At 35.7% G+C, this 23,766-nt stretch overlaps 1 protein-coding gene across 1 annotated transcript in view; it reads left to right on the top strand.

Moving 5' to 3' along the window:
* Window positions 1-23,766, top strand: part of HDAC2 (histone deacetylase 2) — a 38,186-nt gene that overhangs the window by 1,586 nt on the left and 12,834 nt on the right. The window contains exons 2-6 of the mRNA XM_060238333.1: window positions 4,754-4,866; window positions 6,433-6,550; window positions 7,908-7,982; window positions 8,431-8,569; window positions 13,729-13,870. Of these exons, the coding sequence (XP_060094316.1) occupies window positions 4,754-4,866; window positions 6,433-6,550; window positions 7,908-7,982; window positions 8,431-8,569; window positions 13,729-13,870 (587 nt within the window). The remainder of the gene's footprint in view (window positions 1-4,753; window positions 4,867-6,432; window positions 6,551-7,907; window positions 7,983-8,430; window positions 8,570-13,728; window positions 13,871-23,766) is intronic.

Genomic DNA, 23,766 nt, shown 5'->3' with positions numbered 1-23,766 from the left:
AGGGCTGTAGAAATGGAACAGTATGGGAACCAGTCCATAAATGTAAGGTGATATAGTTAGTGAACTTTTTAAAAAAATCCAATTTATGCAATTCCAGAGATGATGTGGTGTACATTGCTATTCTCCTTTCTGTTTTATCCTCAAATCAGCTCTATAAAGTGGACTAGTCTCAGTGTGTGTGACCGGTCCAAGGTCACCCAGCAAGCTTTCACAGCAGAATGGGAATTTGAACTTGTGTCTCCCAGGATCCTACTCTGACACTCTTACCAGTGCAACATTCTAGACTGATCAGTAAATCTGTTTCCATTTGCACCTCCACATTAGTTTTCCCACGCTCAATTTGCTGAGTTTATGACAAAGAGGGTCAATATAATGTTGTGGGTAGAGCATCAGACTGAGATCTGGCAGACTCAGGTTTGAATCCCTGGAAGTTTGCAGTCACACACTGAGTTACCTTTCAGGGTGCTTCTGAGGATAAAATGGAGATGAGGAGAATGCTGTAAACCACTTTGCATCCTAATTGAGGGAAAGATAAGCTACAATTTAAGTTTAAAGATGTGAAATTAGAGGGTGTAGATGTTCTGGATTAGGCAGTATGGAGATTAAACTGTGATGTCACCTGTGTTAGTAGTTTGGGGATGTGGCACAAACGTTCAAAAAGATACTTTAAAGGAGGAACTGAACAAAAAATAACTGAACAAGTAGAATTTTATTGTGGTATATTGTGAGAAATAGAAGCTCTTTTGTCACTACAGATTCATCCTAGGGTCTGAGATCAAGAGACACTGCAATCTATTTGTTTCAGTGTGTGTTTGTTTGTTTTCTGTATTGAACATTTTCAGTCCCTTCAAAGTTTAGAGGTTCACAGTCATTTATACGAGATAGTGCATAGCATCTCTGACTCAATTTCCAGGCAATACAAGGATATTTTATAGAGTTCAGTAAAACTTCCTCAATATACATGGCAGAATTTCTGTATCTAAAGGCATTCTGAATACTTCAAAATAGTGGGAAACATGAACTATCTCCATTAAACAGTAATTTTGCATTAACAGAAACCGAATGCTTTTTTGTAGATATGATAACTAAGCAGTTTCAGTCTAGCTGCTTTTAGGAAAGTAGCATTGTGGTGGTTCTCTTGTTAGGATTTAGACACTGCTTGTGTTTCAGCTTAGTGAAAGTGGTGTTATAAGACTTTGGTCAGTGGCTTGTTAAGGGACTCTGTTAGATCAGTCCTGTGAGCCTCTGTGCTGAGGCAATAACTAGTGATGGGCATGAACCACATTTTTGCAGTTCAGTTTGTGGCATAACCAGAAACCTAGGCAAGCTAGGAAGTTGGTTCATGATTGGGCTTGTGACCCCTGATCTCTGCTGCTCATTGCTTTTTGCAGGGTGCAGAAAGCAGGGGTTTAAATAGCTCCAAGTTATTTAAACAAACACCTGAGTGGCTCAGGACTGAACCCAATAAAGTCCCTTTAAACAGCCCAGGTGTGGAGCATACCGCTCAGTGTGGCTACGCTATTTAAAGGGGCTTTTTTGGCCAGTGAACCCCAGAGACTGGCTGCTCAAGAAAGTTGCTTTAAACAGCTGAGCTGCAGGAGGAGGCTTAGCTATTTAGAACCTGAAACAGCTGAGTGTGAGACAGGCTCACCTGTTTCCACTCTGAGCAGCTGGCTCCTGCCGCTCAGCTGTTTTGCTGGCTTTTGTGGGGAGGAGAAAGCAGGGACTTAAACCCCTTTTTGCTCCTCATGAACCCCTCCATGAAATGCCTTAAAAGTTCATGGAGGTTCATGGCCAGGCTGCAGTTTGTGAAATTTAGTTCATGAACTGGCCAAAATTCATCACGAACAAAGGTTTGTGTTCATGTTCATCCCTAGCAACAACACATAAGATTGAACATCCAAAGTCTGTGCAAAAGGGAAACCCATCCTCTATTGAAATTGTGCTACTAAATAAAGCAGCAGTTGTTGGTGCTCCTTTGCTATCATTCCCACATTGTGCAGCATAACTGCCCTATAATTGTATTAGTTCTTTTTTTTCTTGGTAGAAAGGTGGCCTCTTGCTTCCTATTGGAAGAGCTACTTAAGGTTCAGGGGTCTGAGAACTATTTTACCAAATGGTGATGTGACAAGAGAGTTTGAGTTAGGAATCATCCTCTGAGAGTTATGTCTTAAAGTACTTAAAAGCCTGCCTAACAAAGACTAAAAAGAATGGATAGGTTAGCTATAATATCTGGATTGTTATTTCAGTCTCCATCTTTTCTTGGGAAATTGTTTTCAAGTAAATCTGCTTAGCATCAAAGGCTGCACATGTTAGCAGTGATATGAATGAATAAATGTGGATAAGAGAATTAGATAGTTATGCTAAGGAGGAGGGAAAGGTATTCTCAAACACCATCTTGCATTCCTTATATTCTACATAAGTAGATTTGGGATAATGAGCTGTAGCTTTCATGACAAAGGTGGACAGTATAGTGGATAATTGATGCTACAGAAATAGAATTTTGTGTGTGTGATTTATCTAGAACCCCAAAATGCTGCCAAGAGAGACTGAATGGCAACTGCAGCCTCCTACTTTGTTGTTCACTTGTCTTTGTCGCGTTTTTACAGGGAAAAATGGGCCCCTAGAAGGGAGGATTGTTTGAACTGACTTGGATTTTTAGGAATAAAAATGGGCATTATTAGATTCTTACTGTACACGTAGAAGTCTGAAGCTGTGTGTTGTGTTATCAAGCGAGTATGTGCTATAAAATACATGTATAGATGCTGCATAGTAAAAGAATTGCAAGTACGGTACATTTAATAATATTGTGAAATAGAAGTCCAGATATTTGCATAATAGTATACATGTAGCCATATTTGTAACTGCATGCTTGTTGATATGGAAGACTGTTCAAGAGGAAAAACAAGATTGCTATTGCCGTGTTTGTGCAGAAGAATTTTTTTGTACAATTTTTGTACGCCTCTAGAAGTAGGAATTTCTAGAACAATGCCCCCCCCCCCCCCGGATGCAGGTTGTTATGGGGTTGTCCATAAATATTTATTTATTTTATACCCTGCTTTTCTTTCCATTGGAAGTACAAAGAAGATTACATCATTCTAGTCTCCATGATACCCTTACAACAACCCTGTAAAGTAAGTTAGGCTGAGTGTATGATTGGTCCAGGTTTATCCAGTGAGCTTCCTTTGCAGAATGGGGATTTAAACCTGTGTCCTAGTCCAGTGCTGGAACCATTATATCACAGTGGGGATATGGTTAAATAGCGAATATCTGACAACAGACCTATTTCTTCTAGTACTGCAGTTTGAAGACCAGACAAGATGTAGTGGAAGCAGACTTTGGGTCTTTGTATGGAAATAATCCCTTCCTGGATATAAATAGTTTAAAAAAATTTTCAGGTGCCCTGCTTTCCATGTATGTTAGAAGGCTACTGTGCTACCTTCTTCATTCATGCAGTGGGATATGATTGAAGAGTCCCTGGTTTCTGAAGTCTTTTCAGCATGATATGAGCTTTCTGAGCAGGGTCTGGTCTGGAAATGTCATTTCTGGCCTGGGCATTTTCACCTGCTGCTCACAGAAGCAAGGGCAGGAGGGAGGGCCCAAGCACTGGGAGACCTCATATCAGAAGTAGGCATATAGTCTCTCTAGAACAGACATGTGAACCATGTCTAACCATTAATTAGTTTGTTGCATCTGAATAAGGCCATATTTGTAGAACCTTGATATGTTTTAAGTTAATAATTTATTATTCTGACTTGAATGTTGAGTAGTATGAGTAGAGTCTCAGTGGAGGATGGAAAATTTCCTATGGCCTCAGTTGTTCCCCCCCAACTTTTCCTCCAGAGAATCAGGGGACCTGAAAAATACTGTAGGGAGAGAATTAGGAGTCAGCAACAGGAAAGGAGAATCATCAGAAATCTCATCATCATCATCCATGTCCACAGGTGGAAAAGTGCCTTTTGGGGAAACTGCTGCTGGAACAGCACTTTTGGATTGAAGCCATTTACAGAAAAACCACAGCAGCCATGAACATGAAGCAAAAGTGAACATTTTGGATATGATGATAAAACATGCCCATTTTAGGGATTCTTTGCTCTGTTCAAGGGAGGAACTGTTGCATTTATATTCCAATAACAGCATGGCCTAATTGCCTGGGAATGCAAAGTTATAGAATCATTGGGGCAAAAGTTTTACCTGCATTTAATTAAATGCTTACTGAATTTATAATCCAACTTTCTCTCCATGAGAGACCCTAAGAGGCTTATAGCATTCTCTTCTCTTTCATTTTATCCATATAGTAACCTTGAGGCTGAGAGGGTGTGATGGGCCCAAAACCTCCAGCAAGCTTCCTTGGCAAAACAGGGATTCAAACCTGGGTCTATTAGATCCTATTCCAATTTTGTAAATCCTACACCATTCTGAATGTACTAAGAAGTCAGTAGCTACAGTTTAACAAGTAAAGATATCAAATCTCCTGACTAGAGCATTGTTATGCTATTTTAACTGTTGGTACACTCATTTTATTGATCATGGTAGCCGTCCATTATTTGTAATCACTTGTGATGCAGGGAGAATACAAGGAAGGTGCTAGATTTTAACTAAGACCTTGTGCAGTACTTCAGAAATTTAGAGTGCTTCCTGAGGTGTAGTGAAAGTGAGTGAAAGTCTGCTTGACAGATTGGAATGCCTTAACCCATTAAACCTGAAAAAGTAATAATTGCACTTTGAACTAAGACTTGTGTTCTTTTCTTAGGTGATATAGGGAATTATTATTATGGGCAAGGACACCCAATGAAGCCTCACAGGATTCGCATGACTCATAACTTATTGCTAAATTATGGTTTATACAGGAAAATGGAAATTTATGTGAGTATACTCATGCAGTTTTATCATTTAAAAGTGGGTGACTAGTGACAAAATACAGTTAGTTTAATATATTTTACACATGCTAGTTTGGAGAAACTTCTAATAGTTTTGAATTTCAAGTTAATGCTTTGTAGGGTGTTACCAGTGAATGGAGAGATAATTAACCAAGCAAGCACAGTTACTCAGTGCTGGACTAATTGTATAACATTTTAGGTTATTTATAAAGATTCAAAACTAGTTGGATTCAGCACAAAAAGCCTAGTGAGGACCAAACAAAGATTATCGATCTTCTTGGGTTTCTCCTTCTCCCAACAGCCATTTCCATCCACATTTCCTGGGGTCAAAGGATATGCATGCTTTAGTAACCTTGCTGGTCAGGGGAAAGGGAGCAACAGTCATTACCATCTCCCTCTTTCATCAGCAGAGCTCTGATCATTCAAAAGGCAGGAGAAAGGGATTTCATCCTCTTCCCCCCACCATGTGGCTGTTGCTCCACATGAGTCCAATACCTCTGCAGAATAAGCTTTCCCAGTATCAGAAAGGACTGCTGCAGGAAGGAAAAGGCCAGGCAGATTGACAACTTATCAGTGCCTTCAGTTGATGAGTCACAGGATCCAATACAGAAAATGATTAATCTTCGAGATCCTTCTTCTATTGGCCAAGTAAAGTGAGCCATCCATGGAAATATTCTTCACTATTGTGGGGGTCTTAAAAATTAAGTGATAAGAGAACTTTTTTTTATGGCCTTGGCGTTATTAGATCATTTGAGCCATTCTGCTGTAACATTAGTGTTTTAATCAGTTAGTTGAAACATCCAGTAGAAGTTGTTCTATTTCTAAGAAAAATTATCTTCTTTATTTATTGGCTCATTTTTTCCCCCTTAAAGATACCTGAAGTTTGATTTCAGGCCTATGCAAAGAAAATGACATTGCGAACAGTCACTATTTCCCATTGATTAAGGTTCATAGTTGTTGAAGTTTATGGAAGAATACCTATAAAAATCTTATGAAATTCTACATTAAAAATACATTTCTAAGGATGTGGTATCTAAATAATTCATTTGCCATACATTTTTCTTGGATCCCTCCTGAGAGTTCTACCTGCAGAGCACAGTTTCCGCACACATAGGCATTGCAGCCCAAAGTGTCCTCCAAAATGTTGTTACAGGCCCTGAGGCAGTGGGAAAAGAGAAGCAAGAAATATTTGTCCTGTGGAAATATTTATCTGGATCCGGCCTTATAGATGACAAACACAATGGTGGATTAGTTCTTACCTGATGTACATGTGTATTAGCCTTCTTATAACTGCAGGTTGTTTTGGTTTCTGGGGTTGGTTTTGGGTTTTGTGTTGCTGAGGGTACAAAATAAATTCTGCAACAGTTACAACCTTGTGGTAACTATAAAAACCATGCAAAAACTACTGTGTCATTTAGGAGTGTGAAAGAAACAAAGCTGAAATATTTTAGTTTAGTAAGTGGTAGTGTAATGTGTGATCATATTTGTTTAAAAAGGAATATTTGCAGTATTGCTACAACTTTTTCTTTATTGGATCCATTTTATTCACTAGCGGCCCCACAAAGCTACAGCAGAAGAAATGACCAAATACCACAGTGATGAATATATTAAATTTCTTCGCTCAATAAGACCTGACAACATGTCTGAATATAGCAAACAGATGCAAAGATGTAAGTTTGTATTGTGAACTAAATGCAAATGTGTTTTAGAAAACGTTTGCCTTCACAAAACATAGATTTTTTTTATAATCTGGTGAACAAAAAGTATCTAAGCATTTATCACCTACAAAGATCCATAATACCAATGACATTCATTTATTCTGGAGCTTAATTTGTAATGGTGAATATGCAAAAGTCCACTCTTTTTGCCTTTGGGTTATTATACTGGATCGTTGCCTGCCTGTTATGAGGCTTGGTTTTACAACTGCTTTGGAGATAATGCTGCCTGATTGCATTGAAGATTGGAAGCACCCTCTGGACACTCACCCTTCCTTTTCAGACTGGCATCTTCTTTTCCCCTCCACTTCACCATTTAGCATTAATTATGGTACAATATCATGTCTTGTACTAGTATAATCATGGTAAACTCTCTCCATCTTTTAAACCAAATGGTGAAACTAGAAATTGCTTTCAGCCTTCCATTTAAAGGTGAACTAAATGCAGTTTCACCTATTCAATGCTAAGAAAGAGGAAGGAGTGCATAACCCCAGTGGGGAAATTACAGTTTAGCAGTTGACCAGTATTACATGTGATTTGGCTTTTCTATCATATGTGAATCAACCAAGTGTACCTGCAGAGCGTTTTGCTGCAATTTAGAATAGCTGGCTATCAGACAGCAATGGGAAACAGCAGTAGTATTAGTCTTATTAGTTAATTTAAACTAGAATGTTAAATTACAATTTAAACAGGTATTATACTTGCAAAATATTTGATGAATCGAAGAACTGTAGTGTTAGTTAAATGTTCTGTTAGTTAAAATAAATTGGTAATTGCACATTTGTTGAAACATCAATAGCTGGGATGAAGACTTCATGTAACTGGCTAGCCATCTGTTGATACGAAATTGAAATGTTATTGGTTTTAAGGTTTTACTGTTTTATGAAATTGAAACGTACTGGTTTTTAAGGTTTTATCTGTTTAATTATTTAATTGCTTATACTTAAAATTGTTTAATTTTATGCTTGATAAACTGTTGGAAGCCGCCCTGAGCCACTCGTGGGAAGGGCGGGATATAAGTCCCGAATAAATAAATAAAAAATAAGCTATAGTTTGATGTACACTGCTGCTGTAAATGATGAAAACGTTCAGCTAGAAAGTGCTCTAGTTACTAAGAATGTATCTATGCTTATGTAACTGAAGAGGGTTTTTTGCCAAATTTCATGGTTCTCATAAAGCTAAGGTTAATTACTTTCTGCTAATGAAATATACAATTTTATCAATGTTGGCTGCATTCAAGAGGTTTTTTTAAGTTTGAATGTACCCTTTGGACCAACAACACTTTAATACTAATAGAAATTGTCTTACATAGTTAATGTCGGGGAAGACTGTCCTGTTTTTGATGGATTGTTTGAATTCTGCCAGCTGTCCACAGGAGGCTCTGTGGGTAGGTATATCCCCCTCAGAATTATTTGTTGAGTTATTAACTTTTAAAGGGCTGTCAAAGAGAATAAATGTTTTTAACCATTGTCTTCTAAATCTTCTGCATGATTATATTAATATTTGAAGCTGAAGTAATAAAATAATCCTAGAAGTATTTTATAGTTTTGTTGAATGTGAGGAAGCGTGAATAAAATACATTTCACTGAAAGAACATGTAAAATGTCTGTTGAATATTTAGTGATTTGCTGTATTGCATGCCATGTTCTGCCCAACTTCAGAATACTGTAAAATGTGATTTGAAATTCAGTATAGAGAGGCATGTTATGATGAAAATCAGGAGAAGTTACAATGAAACATTTGTTCTTCTTGATAACAGACAATAGACCATGTTGTTCATCTTTGTCTTTACTGGACATTTTAAAACTGTATTTTTCTCCTCAATGGTTCTTTAGCTGGAGCAGTAAAACTGAACCGGCAGCAGACAGACATGGCTGTTAACTGGGCTGGAGGACTTCATCATGCTAAGAAATCAGAGGCATCTGGTTTCTGTTATGTCAATGATATTGTGCTTGCCATTCTTGAATTACTGAAGTAAGTTCATGCTTAAACTACAGATTAACCAAATATTGTAGAAAAGGTGGATTGTGGACTTTAGCTTAATGTTGATCTGATATTTCTTGACACTCACACCTCACATACAGTTCAAACATTCATTATAGGATTTTATGTTAAAGAGATTCTGACATAATGGTAATCATAAAACCATCTTAGTCCTAAAGCTGTTTAATAACAATGTGTCAACTTCTGGGTTTTGGCGCTTCGACATCGGGCACCACCATGGAGTTCTCCTCCAGCAGCTACGTGATCCGGGTGGCTTGGAGGGGTCAGGGGACACCCAGCCCCCTTGAGGATCATAGATGAAAGGTCCCTGAAGTACGGAGCACGACAGAGAAACAGGTCCCAGTGACAGCTAGGGTCTGATTATCCCCGTTTGCTCTGATGCTCCAGTCATCACGGAAGACAGCTTGGCATCAAGAAATGAACACCCGGTTTAAGAAAAAATAACGGACTTAAAACAAATTTCTACTGCAAGTACAGAAATTTTTCTTGCAAGTAAGCTTACTCCTAAATGCTATCTGCCAATTTTGTTTTCATTACTGCACTAGATTTAGATGTTCATAAAAGAGGGGGAGGGGGATGCGTCATCAGGATCCCCTCTCATATATGAAGCAGCTTTCAGACTTACAGAACTAATTTTTAAGGGATCATTATCATTTTAAACAGAAGAAATTGGATTGATTATACCCATATGGACTGAATTGGTTGTATAGCTAAAAATTACTGATTGGACTTTTAATATGATAAAAGACTGACTTTGACTTGAAATTGGAACACAGAAGAAAATATCCAAAATTAAAAATCTGGGGATTTTAGGCTCTGCACCTTTGGAAGAGTCTTATGTGGACTTTTGGCTTTTAAGAAAAAAATAAGTCCTAACTGATCTGGATACTGGACTGAGTTGCACTGTGGGGAAGATGGCATCTTAATCGATTGTAGAAATTTCTCAGAATACTCTCTTTACTGCTATGGTCCCTGTACAACATGCTCTATGTCTTCTAGTGGACTGTGTACAAGAGCTTTGCGATAGATTTAATCAGTCAGACAGTCCACAGGACCAAACAAACCAAGGAATTCAAGATTTGTTTAAAGAATCAAGACCGGTGGACGTGCAACTGCCTAGAGTGAACCACCTAAAACTAAAATGGAGGAAGAAACTGCATTCCTATGGGAGGAAGAGAAACTGCAAGGCACTAAGATAAGACTGCAAGCTTTCAAGACAGAGGAGAGGGAGAATGGTTTCAACATGGTTCCCATGTTTCCTGAGCAGCTGAGAAAGAGAAGGGAGAATTTTGCCAACTCAACAAAAATCCACAACACTATGGCACGAGTTAAAAAGATTAAAACCTGGAAAAATTTAAAAAAGGGGACATTAAGATAGTTCTACCCAATTTATTAAAAAGATGGGCTTTTAAAAAAAACCCTGAAATGAACCTTGGAAAAGGGTTATTATGATCTAGCTTCTAAAACTGAAATTTGTTGGTGAGGCTAGATGGGTGAATATAAGAGATTGCAGTTTAAATTAGATATTGTATTATGTTTGAAAAGGTATTAAGGGTGGTATTGCTGGTAACTAGTAATATGGAGGCAAAACTAAGTTTGGTTTAAACAATCTTGTGGTAAAATAATATTTAGTATAAAAGGTCATGTGACCTGAAAAATTTGAAATCTGATTTGGATATTTGAAATCTGATTTAGCCGCCCTGAGCCCGCCTCGGTGGGGAGGGCGGGATATAAATCAAATAAATAATAAATATGTTAAATTAGTAAATAAGTCTACACTGTTACATTTATTCCCAGACAGGTCTGTTAAAAATTTGGTTGTATATTAATACAGTGATGCAACTTTTAAATTGCTTTGATAATAAAAGCATGTATGTTTTATTGCTACTATGCCTAATTCCCCCCTCCCTTTGTATTTTCTCTCTACTCTCTGTGCATACAATTTTTTCCAATAACTTTAAACAACTTGCGAAACTATTAAAAAAAAACTAAAAATGCATATCATTAATACAGGAATCTTAGCAGAATAATCAGATTTTTTCACACTGGAGCTATGTGTTTCATTTTAATTTGTAACATCTTTCTATTCTTACAGATACCAAAGACTAGTCCCAATCTATAACTCACTCCTAGTCCTATTTGTAATTTACCCATTCTACATGACAGCCCTGCTATTAGGACAAGCTGTTCACCATACCTTTCATCGTTTTTTTTTTAATAATTAAAATCCACTGCATATACCTTTAACATCATATCATGATCATGGGCCTCCTTTCTGAGCCTCTGGGAACCCATTTTGGAGGTTTTAAAATAGATTTTTGGGGTTCCCCTGGAGAGTTGGTAATTGACTGAACGTTACTTTTCTCCAGTCTCCATTCTACTTGCTCTTAGTATATTATACAAACAAAAGCTATATTATTGAAAGGACACAACTGTTTACAGGCATGTATATATATTAAATAGTGAACAGAAGTAAAAGAAATATAACTTCATATGCATATCAAGGTCCAGACTTGAAATAGCTTTCTCTTCATAATTCATTTTCACCCACACTTTAGTTAAATTAATCACACATACACATACACACACAATTAAAAAAGGGCATGCAGAGGGAAAAAAAACCATATATATACCCTGAATATTTTTGCTTTTCTCTTGATTAGTTGACGTTGAGTCCCCATATGGTGAGATATAAAACTGATAAATTAATCCACTGTTTTCCCAATCCCCAGGGAAGGTAGCAAAAAGCAATGCTGTTGTTAGTGAAATATTCCCCTGAATTACTAGGTTGTAAATTCCTGGTGCGCTCAGCTTGAAAGTTGTAAAAACAATTACTATCAGTTGTCTCTTTCTGCTATGTTTCTTCTTGGTTGGGATAATTAGGGTGGTACTTATCTTTAAGCCGCCCATTACATATTAGTCCTCTAGCAGGTCAGCTTTCAAAACACACATCCCATGTTTATTAAAATGAGCTGCAGGGCATGTCAAATCATATTCATTAGTTCACAAAGCATGCACACTACAAATGAACTTTTCAACTCAGATTGCCTTCTTGATTAATGGGACCCTTTTACTATCTCTGGCTTTGAAGCTTGCTTTTTTTTATAACAAACTTATACTGCACTAATAAATCAGTTTATCTATGCCAAGTCACATTGATTCAGTTCAAATTTCCTTGAATTTTTCTTATTGGCACTTTGAATAAGTATTAAAGATTGTAATATTATATCATTGGTTAGGGAAAACTATGTTATATGTAATAGTTATTAGTAATAGCCAGGTATTTTTAGTTGGTGGCTATAATGATGGAGCTAAGCAAATGTAACAATAATGGAGGTATGGATGATTTTTTTACAAATGAGAACTGTATTGTTAAAATATTTATTATGGATGACTTTTATATTAGAATGTTATCTAATACACATTTAGATGTTAGATATATCTGTAGAATAGAATTTTTCTCTTCCTTTTTTTCTCTCTTTTTAGAGGTTGAGGATATATGAATTTGGCTTTGTAATCTGACAGATGAGATTTGGAGTTTGCTACTAAATATTTTACAAAGTAGGATTTTATAAAGCTATCTAAAGGTCACAGAACGTTTATAGAGTTTAAAGGCAGTGTCTATGTAATAATTCTGAATACTTGTAGGTACAATGAAGTAGATTTTTTTCTCTTATCTTGAAGTAGAAACAATTGTACTCTATGTCTTTTCCCCCTTTTGTATTTTTCTCTATTCCTTCCCCCAATCCAAATTCTTCCTTTATGAAACTTAATAAAACCTTGAAAACAATAACAATGTGTCAAGTAAATATAGGTATATTTAAAAGTTTCTTTTAAAAGTGAAAGGATGAACTAAAAAAGGATGAACTAAAAATCACTTTGCAGGAATCCACTTTGTGAAACACACACATGAACATGTGAAACTACCTTGTACCAAATCAGCCGATTAGTCAATCAAAGCCAGTATTGATGCCCTGATCTGAATAGTCCAGGCAAGCCCAATCTTGTCAGATCTAAGAAGCTAAGTAGGGCCAACCCTGGCAAGAACATAGATGGGAGACCTCCAAGGGACCTCCAGGAGACAGGACACAGAAGCAGACAAGCAAGCCACCTCTCTGAAATGGCCAAGCCCCAGTAGGGGTCGTCAGAAGTTCACCATGCCTTCCAGGCATGTGCATGTGCATGCGCGCACACACATACACAAACGCTCTTACAAAAAAAGAATTATCTACACAGGTTTGTAGCAGCTCTCCAGGGTCTTAGGCAGGTCTTCCCCATCACCTACTACCTGATCCTTGACTGGACATACCAGAGATTGAACTGGGGACCTGCATAAAAAGCAGATGCTCTACCACTGAAAACACAATGGTAAACTCTAAAGCAATACTCTGCTTTTACTCTGGCTGGCCAAGATCAAATTAATTCATGACACAATATTTCCCATTACTATGTGTGGGTGTGAAAGTTGGACAGTGAAGGAAGCTGACAGGAGGAAAGTTGGTTCCTTTGAAATGTGCTGGAGGAGAGTTTTATTAATACCATGGACTGCCAAAAAGTTTCTTGATCAAATCAAACCTGGTCACTTCCTGGAAGCCAAAATGACTAAATGGAGGCTATCATATTTTGTGAGATGACAGGGTCACTGGAAAAGACAATAATGCTAGGAGAAGTTGTAGGCAGCAGGAAAGGTGGAAGATCTGACAGAGTAATTGACTCAGTCAAGGAAACCACAGCTCTCAGTTTGCAAGACCTGAGAATGGTGGTTTTCATAACCGCACTTAATGCACACACAGTATAGATTAGTTATGGGAGAAGCTGAGTTTCAGAAGTTGTCATGGATGGCTGTCTCATGAAGATTGCGATATCCATTCTTGTCTGCCTCTGCTGAGTTGGTAGACTAGCTAGCTGTGTGCAGTTGTTGCTGTAAACTGGTGCTTCACTGCCACTCTTTAAAATCTTGCCATTAGTGATGCTAATTTGTAACACCCCACCTTTCACTTTTTTCCTGGAGAAAAAAAACAACACCTGGGTGAAATCTGGCACCAGATACTCTTTTTGATTTTTCAAGGAAATGTAAGGGATTTCTTTGGTGCTCTTTATTAAACTCTGCCTGTATCCCCCTCCCTCAGATACCACCAAAGAGTACTGTACATTGATATTGATATCCATCATGGTGATGGAGTTGAAGAAGCATTTTATACAACAGATCGCGTTATGACAGTATCATTCCATAAATATGGTGAATATTTCCCTGGTACAGGAGATTTGAGGGTAAGTTCAAACTTAAACATATATTTTGATTAAACTAATGTCTTTTAACCTGGTTCCCTTCTTAACGTCTTTTTTTAACTTAATCATTATTAATATACATATAGAAGGATCTGTGATTAGCTGCTTTCTTATATTTTTTTCACAATACTATGACTTGAGATGAGCATAATTTAACTGCTGGTAAGCTTCATAGGTGGGAGATTTAAATTTGGATTAACCACATCCAAATTCAGCACTCCGTAGTTACTGTACTTCACTGCTGTTGCATAGGTTGGCTTCTTGACATTGTGAAATTACTAGCTGGTAAATTTGCAATGGGTCAAATGAATAGTTATAGAAAAGAAAGAAAGCTTTACATTTGTGCAAGGGGTATTTTGTTTGAAAGTGTCCCCTGCATGATAAAAGCTTAATATGCAAGGAAAAGCTACTAAAAATAAATTTACTATATTAGTGTAAATACTAGCTGTCACAGTGGATAGCTATACTAACATCACTTTCAGGTTTATTCTGCTTATATTGTTGTTTTATTTATCACTGTATAGTTTTTCTAATATTGTAACAGGCTTTGGTCATATAAAATAAACTTTACTTGTCTACCTGTTCTAAACATATTTTGTGAGCCTACATTTTGGTTCGGTGCTACTAACAATGTATTAATTTACATAGAATTTTGCGAACTTATGTCAATAACTCAAGAGTAATCTTTGGAGGAAAAAAAAGTTTTAAAATGCAACAGCCTTTTTGCAAGTGTTCATATGCCTCTGAGAGACTCCACCATTTGGAGTTTCAGATATACTGAGGCAACTAGTTAACCTGGTCTCCCATTGCATTATGATTTTGTTTAAGTCCAACCAGTAGGGTTAATTTAAAATATAGTGGTGTGTACTGATATTTCACTGAGCCAATAACAATACTATGCAGTTCTTAGAGGAAAATGTTAGTTATTAGGGAAATTGATACATTTTGTGCAAATTAAAAAAGGATAACAATCTGAAATGAATTTAATTACTACAGTAATAAACCTGATGTTTATGAAATGAAAAAAAAATTTCTTAATAAAATCAGATTCCTAATTTCTAAGTGAAGGATTAAAACATTTGTTCTTGGCTTGTCCAGAACTAAAGCAAAATACAGCCTAATTTATTTGTTCCAAATAGACAGCTGTATCCCTTTATTCAAGCACTCCTCTTATAGGAGTGAACCAAGTAGCCAGCTTTTTGGCCTTCCTTGTATTGGCAAATTAAATAAAAACACTGAAACTGACAAGATAAGCAGACAGGACCACTGCACAGCTGGATCAGCAATCTATACCTGAAAAGTAAAAAACCTCACAGCAGCTTTGACATTACTGATCTGACTGAAGTCTGTCTGTTCCTGTGTTCCATCTGACCTTTATGTCACAACAGGCATGGATGAAGTGTTAAAGAAAATTGTTAAATAAGCATAGTTTTAGCAACTGACCTTCACACTGAAACTGGTTAAGTACAACCACTATTATGGGTTTCAGAGATATGAATAAAACTTCCTACATAGCACAATATGATTTTCTTTTAATCATATTTGAAACTTATTCTCAAAAAAGAAAAGATGCTTGTGGCGATACTTACAGCATTTTAAACATAGACCATTTTAATTGCCTGGTTAAAAATACTTTCCTTTAAGGACTTCCAGGGGAGGAAAATGTCGAGCTGAGCTGCTTCGCACAACGGGAGCAGGCTGGAATTCTGTTCAGGGTAGTGGAAGGCAAATTAATGCCTACTGCCTACTTTTCTCAGTTAGAGATTAGTCCAAGATATGCGCAAGAAACTTTGAGGAGATTTACCTTGGCTAAAAGGGAGTCCCGGGGGGGGGGCTCCCTTGAGGCTTTGAGGGGTCTTTGGAGAAGAGTTGCATTTTCATCATCTGCAGAAGTTCTCAGAGTCATTTAATTGGCATAAGTTCGACAGAATTCTTGGACTTCGTTAAACATCTAAAGCTATGCAAGAACGGTGTGAATCTGGATAACCGGTAGAGAAGATACAGATGATTATCTTTCATTCCGGGACTATTTGCAGTTAAACAGAATAAACTCAGAAGGTGGGTAATGGAAATCTAGTAAGCTTGGAAGAAGAAGGGAGGAAGAGGTGAAATTTGGACTTTGTAAATTTAAAGGACAGTGCTAAAAAGTGGAAAGGAATTTATTGTTTGGTCTACTTGCGGTTTTGAAAAAAGAGCACCATCGTCACAGACCTTCAGCATATGCAATCAACACAGGAAGTGCATCAAGCATCGTGAGATCTCCTTACCAGTGAAAACGGGATTTGGTGGCAAGTAAAGCAGGAAGCAGAGGAAGAAAAGCCTACTCTAGGATTATAACACCATTGGGAAACATTGGCGGCCATTGTTTGGAGGTTAAAATTAAAATAATGTTTTTAAAGTATTCGGGACATTAAAAATTGTTGGAATTGATTGAGATGATAAGAGGATAAATACTATTGGACATATTGTTTGTAATAGACTTTAGAAACCTTTAAAAGAAAAAGGGGAAAAAGTTGCAGAGAGCAGTAAAAAGTTGCGATCGCCATTTTGAAGGATTTAAAAACTTTAAAAATTAATATTTTGGTCTGGGAAGCTCTGAGGATGGCGAAATTAAGCTTGTTGTAAAAAAGCAAGCTCTAATCTTTTGAACTGGATAGTTAAAGTTCAAGTTGGTGAGATTAAAATTTTCGGTGTTTTTAAATGTCAAAACACAAGCAAGGCCGTACAAGGGCCACTTCATTAGAGAAAATGCAGGACCAATTAGAGGCAATGGAGGCTAGAATGATGAAAGGTATGAAAGAGATGATAACTGCATCAAAAAAAGAAATTATAGAAGAAATTAAAAAAGATATGGAAGATCTTAGGAAGGAGACAGAGGAAACATCTAAGAAAGTGCAGGAGGTAGAAGGGCGAATGGAAAATACATGACTCCACCTTGTTGAAAATACAAGAAAAAGTGACAATCCATGACTTCAAATTGATGGACACTCAGATACGTCTGAGAGAAGTACCTGAAAAGGAAGATGGTGACTTGAAAGAGTATATAATAAAAATAATTGCAGAATTTTAGAGGAAGATCCTGAAGAGACTAAAAATATGTATGACTATATGTATAGAGTGAACTCAGTTTATGCCAAGAAAAATAATCTACCAAGAGATGTTGTTATAAGATACATGACAAAAGAAATGGTGGGAAAGATCATGAGTAAAAACATTGGAAAGACATTGATAGTGGGAGGCAGCAGAGTAAGAATCATGAAGGAGCTGCCAAGGCAAGTAATAAATGATAGAAGAATATATAAAAAACTGACAGAAAAACTACGGCACAATGAAATGAGGTTTAGGTGGATAATACCTGAAGGTTTGAGCTTTGAACTTCAGGGGAAAAGAATTACAATCACAAATGCTCAGAAATTGCGTAGTTTTTATGAAGAAAATAAAGAATTTGCACCATGATGTATTACAAATTATTGTCTTGGAATGTAAATGGACTAAATTTGCCACAAAAAAAGAAGGGCAATGTTTCATTGGATTAAAAAACAAAATTGTAATATAGTTTGTTTACAAAAAGTGCATGTTAAACAAAAGGATTACAAATTTTTATGGAATAAACAACTGGGGTTAGAATTTTTTTCACTGGCTGAACAGAAGAAAAGGGGAGTGATTTTTTTTATATCAAACAAGAATTGGAGCCAAAATTAGTGTTCAAAGACAAAGCTGGAAGATTTGTAGCAGAGGAAATAATATTAAATGCAAAGAAAACACTATTGGGATTGTACGTGCCTAATGGTGCAAAGGATGTTTTTTTTAAAGACATTACGCAACAACTTGATGAACTGACGTATGACCAAGTTTTAATAATGGGAGATTTTAATGGAACAATTAAGAACTCTTTGGATAGATCTGGGGGGGGGGGAATGATAACAAAGAAGGAAAATTGCCAAAATCCTTTTTTGAACTGGTCAAACAAGAAAATTTGGAGGATATATGGAGGAAATTTAACCCTGCGGTGCAGGATTATACCTTTTTTTCAGCAAGACATAAAACTTCTTCCAGAATTGACATGTTGTGGGGCACTAAAGATATAGGTCTTATAACAAGGAAAATAGAGATTTTACCCAAAATTGGGGCTGATCACAATCCAATAATGTGGATTACAAAATTGTCTAAGAAGTTGAGAAGATGGAGATTGAATGATCTACTACAGAATAAAAGAATAGTGACATACCTAGAAAATGAAACTAAAGCTTTCTTTCAAGTGAATGATAAAGAGGATATGGAATTTCAGACAGTTTGGTATGCCTATAAAGCAGTAATGAGAGGATTATTGATTACCTTGAATAATAAAGATAAGAGAGCAAAAGAAAAACAGCTGTTGGACATTCAGAATGAAATAAAGAAAAAAGGAGTTCAGGAAAAGGCCAGGGGAAAAAGAAAATGATAAGGGAAATTACAATATTACAAACGTAAATGAGACGTTTGTTATATAAAGAATTGGAATGGAATTTGAAAAGATTGCAGCAGAAATCTTTTGAGGGAGCAAATAAACCTGGAAAGTATTTGGCTTGGCAACTGAAGAAAAAAAGAGAATAAAATTATTAATAAAATTGTGGTAGATGGAAGAGAGGTGGTTAGTCTGGAGGGAATAAAAAGAGAATTTTTAAGTATTATGCCAAGTTGTTTAAAGGTGTTAAAATACAGAAAGAAAAGATGGATGAGTATTTACAAAAGATAAAAATAGAACCCTTTACAGAAAACATGTGAAAAGTTTTGAATGATCCAATGGAAAAAATTGAAATTGAGGCTGCAATTAACACAATGAAAAATGGAAAGGCACCTGGGCTGGATGGATATACAGCTAAATATTTTAAAACCTTTAAAGATGAGTTAAAGATGAGTTAACTGAGTTTAAAGATGAGTTAAAGATGAGTTAACTGAGACAATATCAGAACTGTTGTAAATATTGTAGAATATTATGAAAGACATCCAGAAAAGAAAGTAGCATTATTCATTGCGGATGCAGAAAAAGCATTTGACAATCTAAACTGGGACTTTATGTTTGCAGTAATGGAGAAGATGGAGTTGGGAGAAAGCTTTATTAGAATGATAAAAGCAATATACACTGAACAACATGCAACGCTATGTATAAACGCAGATCTTACAGAAGATATGATAATTAGTAAAAGCACAAGACAAGGTTGTCCGCTTTCCCCATTGTTGTTTATAATGACTCTTGAAATATTACTGATGCAGATTCAAGAAGACAAAGAAATAGAAGGATTAAAAATAAAAGGATTTACTTACAAATATAGAGCATTTGCAGATGATATAATGTTTATAAATGAAAAACCCATACGAGTTATACCCTTGTTGTTAGCTAAAATACAAGAATATGGGGAGTTGGCGGGACTTTGTATTAATAAAGAAAAATCAAAATTTGGTACCTGCTATCAGCTGCTAGGACATTGTATGCGCAGCTTTGGAAGCAAGAAAAAATACCGGATAAATGGGATTGGACTATGAAAGTTCTATCGTGGAGTGAAATGGATAAATTAACTAGAACATTAAGAGACTATGATTTGGAGATATTTAAAAAAGAGTGGAGGAAGTTTAAAGAATATATAGAGAAAGAGTCGAATGTAAGAAGACATTGGACAATTTTTTAGTAATAATGGGGGGGGGGGAAACGAAGAAGCAAGAAGGGGGGGAAATATTTATATAACGAATTGTGATTAGTCAGATGTATCTTTAGTATTGAATTAGAATCTATAACCTCGGGGAAGTCTATACTGGAGGGAGGGGGGATTGAAAAGTCATATGGGCTAGTATTGAAGCAACGAAGGGAAATTAAGTTCTGTAACCATATGCTATCAATAAATTGGTTAAAACAAAAGAAAAATCAAAATTTCTATGCAAAAATATGCAATTAAATAAGCAACAAGAATTACAGAGATTAACGGGCTGTGAAGTTACCTCCAAGGTAAAATATTTGGGTGTTGAGATAACAATGAAGAATATTGATCTATTCAAAAACAATTAAGAGAAGCTATGGCGTAAAATACATGGAACAAAATTTGTCGTTGCTGGGTAGTATTGCTGCAATTAAAATGAATATCTTACCAAGAATAATGTATTTGTTTCAAACTATTCCCACTGTGAAAGAAAGTAAACAATTTGATAAATGGCAAAGAAAAATTTCAGAATTTGTGTGGGCTGGGAAGAAAATGATTAAAATGAAAGTTCTGGCAGATGCAAAAGAGAGAGGTGGATTTCAACTACCAAATTTAAAATTATATCAGGAAGCAGTTTGTTTGGTGTGGATAAAAGAATGGATTACGCTGTTAAACAAAAAGCTCTTAGTGTTGGAAGGTCACGGAAATAAATTTGGCTGGCACGCGTATTTGTATTATGGAAAAAAGATGGATGGTTTTTTCTCTCACCATTATATAAGAAATAACTTGTTAAATACATGGATGAAGTACAAGAAATATGGGGATGAGAGGAAACCGTTATGGAAACCGGCTGAAATAATAAAAATAACAGCTGAGATAGGTGAAGAAAAGTGGTTGTCATATAATCAATTATTAAAAATATAAAGTGGCAAAATAGAATTGAAAACTGCTGAAGAGTTGAACAATTATTTATTATTATTATTTATTATTACATTTGATTTATATCCCGCCCTCTCCGCAAGCGGACTCAGGGCGGCTCACAGTATCTACACAATTAAACAAATAAAATATATAAAACCATAATTTACATTTCCAGTTTAAAAACATATTACAATTCGAGATTATTAAAACCATTATATAGTGCTGAATACATTATAGCGGCATTAGAATTCCAAGCCGTGAACACCGGCGTTCTGTGTGTACAATAAATATGATTGGTTCCAAATGCAGCAAATAAAGAGCTTGGTGGGTAATGATATCAAAACTGAAGAAATAAGAAAAGAATGAACAGAACTAGAAATAGTTCTGCTTGGAGATAATGAAAAATTAATTTCAAAAGAATATGAATTATTGTTAAAATGATCTACGGAAGATGTAGTGAAATCTCAAATGATTGAGTGGGCAATTAATGTAAATAAAGAAATACAGAAACTTGAAAATACTTGTGGAAAAATTCTATGAAGCTTTCGACGTATCATAGTATTAAAGAGAACTGTTTTAAAATGATGTACAGATGGTATATGACTCCTAAAAAATTAGCAAAGATGAATAATAAGATGCCAGATAGATGTTGGAAATGTAAAAAAAACATGAAGGATCTTTCTACCATATGTGGTGGACTTGTGAAAGGGCAAAAAAGTATTGGCAGATGATTCAGCAAGAAATTACTAAGATTTTGGAATATGAATTTAATAATGTTGCGGAGACTTTTCTGCTGGGATTACAAATGGAAAAATTTCCAAAAGAATATAGGACTGTAATTTGGTACTTGCTTTCAGCTGCTAGGACATTATATGCGCAGTTGTGGAAGCAAGAAAAAATACCAGAGAAATGGGATTGGATTATAAAAGTTAGGACATGGACTGAAATGGACAAATTAACAAGAACATTAAGAGACTATGATTTAGAAGTTTTTAAGAAGGAATGGAAAAAGTTCAGAAGATATGTAGAAAAAGAGTGGAAAGTAAAAGGACATCAGACAATTTTTGATAATGATTAAGTTTTAGAAGAAGAATATAAGTTTTTGTTTTAATAGTTAAGGGTACCTTTAAATATTAGTATTTTAAGTAAATAACACCAGCAAGGGTCAAGTAACGGGGGGTGGGTGGGTGGAAAGTAATATATGGGGTAGATAAAAGAAGTTATTAAGATTTAAGAAATAATTTTGTTACCATATGTTACTAATAAAAATTGTCTTAAAACATAAAAATACTTTCCTTTAATAACAAGGACATATAGCACACATTTTTTTCAAGAGTAAGTGGTATTCTTTCAAGCAATATGCATGTAAAGATGCTTACAAAACATAAATACTGGGCAGGATCGAAATGGCTCCATGTTGTGGAAGAACTGCAAGATAAATTTAATTGGTTCCAGATGCTACAAATTAAAAGTTTAATGGATAAAGATATCAGGACTACAGGTATAAGGCAAAATCAGACAGAAATGGAAAAAGTGCTATTAGGGGAAGATGAAAAGTTGATTGCAAAGTTGTATAAATTGTTATTGAAATGGTCTACAGAAGATGAAGTAGTAAAAACTCAAATGATTAAATGGGCAATAAATATGAATAAAGAAATTTCAATGGAGACATGGGAACACCTATGGAAGAACTCTATGAAAATATCGACATGTTATAATATAAAAGAAAACTGTTTGAAAATGCAATACAGGTGGTATATGACACCTAAGAAGTTAGCAAAAATGAACAAGCAGGCATCTGATCGGTGTTGGAAATGTAAAAAGCAGGAAGGCTCTTTTTACCATATGTGGTGGAAATGTGAAAAAGCAAGACAATTTTGGCAAAGGATTCAACAAGAGATGTCGAAGATTTTGGGATATGCAGTTAAAAGGGCACCAGATACCTTTCTGGTAGGATTACAAATGGAAAGTTTTCCGAAGCAAGACAGGACTTTGGTGTGGTATATGTTGTCAGCTGCAAGAACATTGTTTGCACAAAGGTGGAAGCAAGCTGTAATACCAAATAAATGGGACTGGATTTTAAAAACTTTAAATTGGAGTGAAATGGATAGACTTACTAGAATCTTGAAAGACAGTGATGCAGAAAAATTTAAAGATGAATGGAAGAAGTTTCAGGACTATATTGAAAAGCAATGGAGAGTTAAGAGACATTTGGTGGTTTTTGAAAGTATAACCTGAAATCGGGGAAAATGGGGGAGACAGGTGATTAGAAAGAAGATAGCTCCTTTTATTAGCAGTTAGAAAACATAGTGATAATTACAACAAACAGTTATAATTGATGTGATAATAGATTGATGAAAGATAAGTGTAATACTTAAAAAGAATTAAATAGCTATAACTGGTGTAATAATAGATGAAAGATAAGTGTAATACTAAGGGTGAACTAAAAGGTTAAGGTGAAATGATTTAGTATATTGAGATAAATAAGTTCAGGATGTGCTAACAATGTCCTGAAGGAAAGCTAGAAGACCGAATTATAATTAGAGATATAGAGATGTTATTAGATTTTATGTAAATTTTATAGTGCAAGATTCTAAAACGAATGGTACCTTAATTGTTATTTCTCAATAGCTTGAAGCACTGACAGAGGTCAAAGAAAAGAGGTGGGGGAAGTGAGGAAAAAAAATGTGTAATGTATTGATAAGGATTGAAATATTGTTTTTTTTCTTTTTTTTTATTATTTGAAATACATTTCAGTATATTGCAAAAATTTAATAAATTTGGTTAACACACAAAATGGCTCCATGTTGTTAATCACAGTGCTATCTTATCCAGTAATGGAAAGCTCTCTCTATATAGCAGCCATTTAATAATAGAGGAAAAGATGGTATTTTGGTGGGTAAAGAAAATGAAAGCAAAATCTTCAGATCATTGAACAGGAAGTATAAAAAGTGAAAAGTAAGGTGTTACTTGTGGCCAAATCCAGTCTCAAAACTTTGCAGCCTCAGAACCATTTATTACTTGTGTACCTGCATTGGCTGCCACAGCGTATTTGAATGCCAAGACCCACAGTATGTACTTGGTTGGGTATCTTTATTTGGGATTATGATGTTACAGGTGGAAATCAAACTGTCAAACCTCTGCAGAGATTCTTGTTAAACTTTTGCATTAGAGCAGCCAATAGAAACATTTCACAGCTAAGTATTTAAGTATTAGTGCAGGTACTGTGCATATATATTCTAGCCTTCCATTAACTGTTGGTCTAAATAGATGTATAGTAGCTTA

Source organism: Heteronotia binoei, chromosome 1, assembly GCF_032191835.1.
Source record: "Heteronotia binoei isolate CCM8104 ecotype False Entrance Well chromosome 1, APGP_CSIRO_Hbin_v1, whole genome shotgun sequence".
NCBI lineage: Eukaryota > Metazoa > Chordata > Lepidosauria > Squamata > Gekkonidae > Heteronotia > Heteronotia binoei.
The sequence above is the reverse complement of the archived record's forward strand: the minus strand, read 5'-3'. Positions and strand labels throughout refer to the sequence as shown.